The following is an 8,513-nucleotide window of genomic DNA, read 5'->3' as shown; positions in this document are numbered from 1 at the left end:
CAGGTGTGCAGTGGAGAGCATCCTGTGCTCCAGCATCAATGTGTGGCATGGAGGCTGCACAGCTGCAGAAAGAAAAGCTTTGCAGAGAGTGGTGAAGGCTGCACAGAAATCTGTTGGAGTCAGTCTCCCCACCATCACAGACATCTACACCTCCAGATGCAGGAAGAGGGCCACCTGCATCATGAAGGACCCCACCCACCCAGCACACACACTTTTTGCCCCACTCCCCTCAGGAAGGAGGTTAAGGAGCATTAAGTGTAGAACCACTAGACTGAGGAACAGCTTCTACCCTGAGGCTGTTAGACTCATGAATCTCTAACTAGAATAATCACTGTGAAAAACCATATCATGTTGCTGCTGATCTGTTTCATGTTGCTGCTGATCTGTTTCAATGTTGATGTGTTCATGCGTGCACATCTGCTCACAGACTCATGTTCATGTTTGTGCTGATGTTCAATGTTTTATGTTATGAGTGCTTAGTGTATATTTAGTTGATGTTTTTCTTAGTTCATATCTTAGATGTTATTACTGTTTTTCTTATACATTTTATTGTTGGCTGTAACTGGGACCCTGTGAACATAATTTTGCTCCACCACATGTACCACATGAGGTGCGAATGACAATAAAGAAACTCTGACTGACTCTGAGAGCAACAAAATCCTTCCCCCACAACATTAAATAGTTATTACCACTGATTCTGACACCACTGAACATCTCCACATCTCCTCCTGCCCACCTCCATTTGTTTAATTATTGTTGGTGATAATATCACACCTGGTCTCCTCTGAGGCACCTGGAGAGGGAGTCAGGGGAGCAGGAGGAGGAACAGGAGGAGGAAACGTTGCACCATCACTATGAAAACTAGAAAAGGCTGGGAGAGATGCTGCCCTCATTCATTTCAATGTCTCCTTGGTAATCCACTGGCTGTTTTTATTTTTCACTACACTTCCTGTCATTCCGACTAAAAATAAGTTTAAAACAGAAAAATAGAAATTAGACTTCACAGTTATAGTGAGGAAAGAAAGAGAAGTTGCTAACGGATGAATCGAGCTGTGAATGAAAAGAAGGGATGTGAGTGAAAATATGATTTATAAACTTTAAAGAAGGTCAAGTACTTTGGGTTAAAGCACTAAATCCTGTTTGCAGAAGGTCAAAAACAGACAGTGAAACTCTGAAACCATGAAAGCCCAGATAAATGTGAAACATCACTGCAGACCTGCTGCAGGAAAAATCAAACTCGTACTTCACAGGTTCTTCTAGTTATGTCAGGTGTACCCCAAGGCTCCATTCTTGGTCCAGCTTTATTTATAAATGATACCTCACATTCTGTTAGTGAGGCCTCCATTCATTTATATGCCGATTACTCTGTTTGATACGCTTTTGGTTCTACTTCAGATGAGGTTGTGAAGTCCCTTGCAGGTGGTTTTACTGAAATCCAGCAGGTCTTTTCTGACTTAAATTTTTCCTTAAATGTCAAGAAAACCAAAATTATGTAGGTCGGTCATGGAGGAGGAACCATACCCACGTCGGTGAGCTTAAAACGGTGATATTATAGAAGAGGTAACAGTTAATAAATATTTGGGAATTTGGATTGATGGTGCTCTGTCCTTTTCACACCATGTTAATGTTTTACAATCTAAGGTTAAAGTGAGACTTGGTTATCTTATCTATATGGAAATAGATCTTCCATTACAATGGCTGCAAAACGCACCACTGTTGAAAAAAACCATTCTACTTTTGTTGGATTATGGAGACATAATTTAAAGACATGCTTGTAAAGGTGTCCTTCATAAGATGGACACAATTTAGCACTCTGCTATTTGCTTTGTTACAAAGGCTCCTTATAGAACATCATCATCTCTACCCTCTCGTTAAATGGCCTGCTCTACATATTCGTCATGAAATTCATTGGTTTACCCTCATTTATAAGACGTTGCTGGTTATTCACCTCCATATTTAACTCCTCTACTGCAACTAGCATCGATTTCAAAGCATAACACTCGATCCTCTCAGTATTTGTGGTTAACAACTGTAAAGACCGAGTCTGGCTTTGGCTCTGCTGCTCCATCTGACTGGAATCTGCTTCAACAAACTTTGTCTGAACTCACTTGTCCCAGTTTCTAGTTTTAAAAATCATTTAACAGCTGTTTTTAAAGATACTTGCAAATGTGTTCATGCTGAGTAATTTTATTGTTTGACTTTGACAATGAACTGTTAATGTAATTTGTGTCTCATTGTTTGTTATTGACTTCTATATTTTATTGTTTTGCCCAAAAAAATTGTTTCCCTTCTCTTGACCCTACAAGTATCCGTTGGTGCCGCCAGGCCAGCATTGCAAATAAGAATTTGTTCTTGGTGTTCATGCCCGGTTAAATAAAGATGAAATTAAAAAAAGAAAAACGACGGGCAGCATCAAGCTGAGCTGCACAGCCTGGTGTTTGGACGTGCGTTGGATGAAGAGCTGCAGACGCCGTTTATCTTAAAGAAACAACACTTATGTCTTCAGTTCCTTCTTTTCCAGGCATGGTCGACATTCTGAGCCGTGTGATGAGAGGAAGCATGTCGTTGCACTTCTGTTTGCAAAAGTGGAAGATTGTGTTGCCAAAACAGCGCAAATTCTCCACTTCATCGATCGCAGCAGGTCAGAGGGAGGCCTGCAGGTTTTCCTAAAGTTTCAGTCATAAGAAATTATCTTTTTGGTTTTTAAGTAGAAAACTGAAATTAATTGTTCTGCTGACATTCTCCAGGTTAGGGAGGCTTCGGCAAAAAGAAAATAATTCAACCTAGATGGAAGCTGTGTTCACGCTCTCTAAATATTTTGATTAATCACAGCTGTGTCCTTGGAGACACCGAGCAGATTTTTAGGGATACCACAGTGAGATTAGCACCACACTGTTTATGTCTTCATAAAATTAATCTTTTAAAGATTGTTTAAGTTTGAGTCACCTTGACTGCAAAGCTGCATTTGCCGCTGCGGACCGCCTCCTCGTCCGTCTGCCATTGGTGTGGCCGGCTCGACTCCGGCACATAGATGTCTTTCTTTCGCCGGAAGCTCTGCCGTAGCTTATTCATCACTGAGCTCCCTGTGAGGAGGGAAAGATGCAGTTTGAACGGGACTCCCAGCAGTTGCAATTTAACAAAAAGTACATCGTTAGTTTTAAAGTGTGAGAAACACAAGAGCATGCAAACCTTATTTAACCTTTAAAGCATTGCTCAGACAGGAAACGCTTCTGTACAAGTGTCAATAAAATGCGGGCAAACATTTGTATTTTCTGAGACAAACTAGTGGCTCACATCCTAAAAGCCTAAATGAACAAACTCGGTAGTTTGATCTGTTGTACAGAAACGCAACAAGGAGGAACAAAAACCCGGAGTCTTCACAGTGCCGGAAGTCAAACAGCCCTCAACGTATTTTAGCTGATAAGATCTGCAGCATGATGGTAACTGTGTGCATGCAGGTTTGAGTTATTTTTAAATAAACGACATGGGCGGTTCACTACAAACAGCATGGTGGAACCAGTATTATTTTGGTGTCAGCTCCATGGATTCAATTTATTTTGACATTTCAAATTTTAAACAAGCTGAGACTAGTCTAAGAAATACATTAAATGTGAGGATGAAAACGATCTCACAGCTCTGCACACTATCTGTACAAGAACTGAGCAGTGACAAACCCAATCTGTTGGTTACGAACAGGTTTTAAACCCACATCCTGGTTCCACTCAACTACGATTTAGGTTTCCTGCACATTGACATGGTAGAAAACCTTTAAGGTGTCCTAAATATAGAGCTAAATTGCAAAATAGCTGCATTGTTATCTGTGCATTCTGAGATTGAATGAGTTGATACTTAAGATTCATGGAAGACTTCTTAATGGATGAAGCTCAACTAAATAAAGGCGTGCAGATGTTTGAGTTTAAACAGCAGAAACCCTCTCAGAAACAAGAGAGCAGCGCAGCTAAAGGCAGCTTACAGAACAGCTTCGTCTCAACATTGAGGGGATTAGGACGGACAAGAAAGGCTGAGAGCCAATTAAAAGCTGCTGATGAAAATTAGAAGTGAGAGGTGTAGTCATCAACAAAATGCTGTCTGAAGTCATCCAAACCCAAAACTGCAGATCAAAAACTATCCAAGCAAAACAGTCTGACGTTGAACAGATGAGCAGAGAAAACTCAGAATGACCAACTGGACCCAAAAACCTCTGAGCTTCTGAAGGCATGTCAGGGCTTAAGGGCTTTAATCCAGGACACCTGACTGTCTGCGGACGCACACATGCACACACACACACACACACACACATACACACACACACACACACACACACACACACACACAGCGACCAAACTCAAATGAAAGATTATGCAACAGTTTTACACTGTATGTCCTGCCTCACGCAAACTGGGCTCGAGCCTGTGGCCTCTGGATTACAAGACAGCAGCGCTGACCACCAAGCTACCGCACCCCAACATAAACCTGACTCTTCTACAAGAACTTGTGGTGTGTAAACCTAAACATGTGGACACACTCGTTTAAAAAAAAAACAAAAAAAACAAACAAACATAAAACAGGAAACTGTCAAATTAAAAAGCTTCCATTTGTAAAATAAAAATTTTACATACATCCTAAATTCATAACATTTTTATGAGTACATATATGTATTTACAGTTGGTAGTGCTGTCGCCTATCGGCAAAAAGGGTGTTGGATCAAATCCCGGCCAGGGACCTCCACCTCTGGGTGTGTTCTCTCCGTGCTGCGTGAGTTTCCTCCCACAGACCAAAAACATGCACGTTAGGCCGATTGGTGACTCTAAATTGTCCCAGTTATGGACTGGAGACCTGTCCAGGTGTCCCTGCGATGGACTGGAGACCTGTCCAAGTGTCCCTGCGATGGACTGGAGACCTGTCCAGGCGTCCCTGAGATGGATTGGAGACCTGTCCAGGTGTCCCTGTGATGGACTGGAGACCTGTCCAGGTGTTCCTGCGATGGACTGGAGACCTGTCCAGGTGTCCCTGAGATGGACTGGAGACCTGTCCAGGTGTCCCTGCAATGGACTGGAGACCTGTCCAGGTGTCCCTGAGATGGATTGGAGACCTGTCCAGGTGTCCCTGTGATGGACTGGAGACCTGTCCAGGTGTCCCCGTCTCTCGCACAGTGACTGCTGGATATGGTCACCAGTTACACAGAAAGGAAGAAGCAGGTAAAGATGATGGTTTGAAGCCATCTCTATCTCCAGCCAAATAGCCACAGTCAGGTCATGGAGACAACAGGTCCAAGAGAGAAACCCAGAACCCCAGAGACACTTTCCAGCTCCTCCTGGGGGACTCCAAGTTGTTCTCAGACCAGAGAAGATACTCCCTCCAGAATGTTCTGGGTCTGCCCCGGGACCTCTTTCCAGTGGGATGTGCCTGGAACACCTCCAAAGGGAGGCGTCCAGGAGACATGATGCCTGAACGACTCAGCTGACTCCTTTTAATGAAGAAGAGCAGCAGCTCGACCCCGTCTCTAAGAGCCCGGCCCTAAGCTTGTATCAGGATCTGGTTCTTTCAGCATGATCCAAATCTCATGACCACAGGTGAGGTTTGGAAGGCAGACCAGTAAATCCAGAGCTCTGCCTTAGACGCAACTCTTTCTTCACCATGACCAATCGAAGCAACTCCCTCATTACTGAGGAAGCTCCATCTCCCATCCAGTCAGGAACAAGATGCCCAGATACTTGAACTCCTCCACCGTTTGGCACAAATGTGTCCAAAAGGTGCAACATGCCTAAAAAAACACTGGATTACAAATGTTTTACCAAAAAGACAATGTCCTCCATAGGTTTATTGCCGCAAGCTTTAATGCAGCCAAAATGATCACCAAATCAAACAAAAGTTGGAGTAAAACTACAAAAACAGAAGATTACAAATAGCTGGGTAATATATCTAAAATACTATTGATTTCTTTTTCTTATGCAAATTAAAAATGATTAATCACAAATACTAAATATAAATTTTAATTGGGATATATTCTTAGCTGTCCGCATCTAACCGACTACGATTTTATCTTTTCCCAGCTTCTTTAAACGCATCGTAGCTCACTCCCTCCATCTTAAAAACCACGGCAGAGCCCCGCTCACCTCTGTTGGCCTGGAAACATTTGGCGAGTACTCAGAGACACCAAATGAGTGAGGGAAGAAGGAAACTAAATACTGGTGATATTCATGTTTTCTCCGTTATACTGATTTATATAATTTGGTGCAAAAATAAACATAAAACTAGAAACTGGGCTAATTGAACAGCTTTGATGAAGACAGGTGATGTTGGAGGGTGATTAAGAAGAGGAAGAACAGACTAAGCTGACCAAACCAGTGATTAATGTCACACATTAAACTTTTTTTGATCACTTGTTAATTTTTCTTCAGTTTTTTTTAAGACAAGTTTAGATTGAGGGGGCCTAATATTTTTGGGGTATTTCCTACCCAGCAGTAATGTGAAGCTAACAGCCATATTTTGACCCAAAGTCTAGAAGTTAACAGTGAGAAAGTCAGAGAATAAAACAGCTTTGTGGGTGTCACCTTCAGATGATACGCAGCAGCAGCAGAAAGAAAATGTGGACACAGAACACAAAGTTGATACTAGAAAGTTCCTGGAGAAACTTTCACTGGGACTGTCACGCTGCGACCAGTTTGAAATTCTGATTTGACAGTGCAATGTGTTGGGGTTCCCTCTCAGCTACCATCACCAAATCTCAGCTCAATATGGTAAAACACTGACATGTTAGTCATTTTTTTTTTCTTTTAAGCTATGGCAGCCATCTTGAGTTTTTTAATTGGATTCAGTTTGTCATGGGGAACGTGCTCAGCTATAACCTCACCAAATTTCAGCTCGACAAGTGTAAAAAAAAAAAAGCTGAATTAAAGCCATTTAATTGTAGCTTTGGTGGCCATCTTTGATTTTTATTTGAATCCATTATTTATTGGGCATTGCTCTCAGCTGCCACCACACCAGATTTCAGCTTAATATCTCTAAAAATGGCTCATTTATGGTATTTTTCCTTTTTAGCTCAGGCGGCCATCTTAGATTTTTGATTTGCAATCAGAGACTATTGTGGATTGTTCTCAGCTACCAACACACCAAATTTCAGCTGAATAGCTTTAAAAACAGCTGAGTTATATCCATTTGAAATTAGCTTTGTTGGCCTGAGTTTCTGTACTTTTTCCCTTTTAGCTAAGGTGGCCATCTTGGATTTTTAATTTGCATAAGGAATGTGTAACAACTCGCTCTCAGCTACAACCATACCAAATTTCAGCTCAAAATGTCAAAGAATGACAGAATTATAGTCAATTTTGCGTTTTCTGAGGCAGCAGTGGCAGCCATCTTGAAATAAAATGGCTCCAAAAGTTATCAGTATTTTGTTCAGAGACCTCTCCATGCTAGCTCAAGCGACCTCACAGTGGAAGTTAGAAGCTGTTCAGAGTTACGTCAGGCTTTTGAATGAGAAAATGGCGTCACACTTTTAGACAGACTCATTCGGCCCACAGAAAGTCTAAAAGTCTCATCTGAAGCACAAGTGGGAGTAACAACTGCTCTCAGAAGATTCAGCAGGGTGAAGAAATCAGACCAAGTTGACCCACGCCGCCGTCTTTCTGCACACAGCTGCAGAAACAAGGTTACATATCCACCAGCTGCTGTTAATACATCATCTATTACTGATGCTTAGGGCCTCTCACTATGAAAATATACGTATTATTAAACCTATAGAGTGTCAGGCAAAGAGCACCGAGTCACAATACTCACATGAGAGAAACAAATTCAGCAGAGGAAAGAGCGGATCACTTCTGGACCAGTACATCAGGTGAAATGTGAGGTAAGAAGATCTAAACGGGCCAGAGCCACATGTGCCAATGTTTACTCGCAACAAAACATACAAAACACTGATCTGGACTTGCTGCCATGATCAGTTCTGTTAACTAGGGCGGCACCAAATCAGAAAAACTTGTGATCTGACATATTATTGTGTAATACTGTGACGATGACATCAGCTGTGATAAACATTTACTACATGTCATCATCTAAAGCAGCTGTAAGAGTCTGTTGGATCCACTAAATTGATTACTGCAACGCAGAACAGGAACGGTACTTGAAATGTAATGGGTCATTGATTTATGCAGTCAGAGCAGTCCCGTTGTGATATTAATATCTTGATCAATAAAACTGTAACGACGACAAATCAGCAAACTTAGTAAACATAAAAACGGCTTCAAGACAAAACGACGACAACATCTGGGCGTTTATGTGATGTACAGCTCTATAACAGGAGCCGTTACTGACGGTTCTGTTTATAAAGAGACACAGTATAAAATAAACAATTGATTTGAAGCCAGATTCATTGATTATGTTGATTAACTGTTGCAATACAAATTTTAATTTAATGATTTAAACAGAAACACTAATGACAACTCAGCACCATGTGCTGCCATGTGTGTGTGTGTGTGTGTGTGTGTGTGTGTGTGTGTGTGTGTGTGTGTGTGTGT

The 8,513-nt window shown here is 41.7% G+C and overlaps 1 protein-coding gene across 2 annotated transcripts in view; it reads right to left on the bottom strand.

Annotated features, from left to right (window-relative positions):
• numb (NUMB endocytic adaptor protein) overlaps window positions 1-8,513 on the bottom strand; it is a 40,852-nt gene that overhangs the window by 21,768 nt on the left and 10,571 nt on the right. For both annotated transcript variants that reach the window (XM_037694624.1, XM_037694625.1), the window contains exon 2: window positions 2,947-3,083. In XM_037694624.1, the coding sequence (XP_037550552.1) occupies window positions 2,947-3,072 (126 nt within the window). In that variant the 5' untranslated portion in view covers window positions 3,073-3,083. The remainder of the gene's footprint in view (window positions 1-2,946; window positions 3,084-8,513) is intronic.

The sequence above is a fragment of the Nematolebias whitei genome, chromosome 21 (genome assembly GCF_014905685.2).
Source record: "Nematolebias whitei isolate Nwh7 chromosome 21, NemWhi1, whole genome shotgun sequence".
NCBI lineage: Eukaryota > Metazoa > Chordata > Actinopteri > Cyprinodontiformes > Rivulidae > Nematolebias > Nematolebias whitei.
This window is presented reverse-complemented; position numbering and strand designations above follow the sequence as displayed.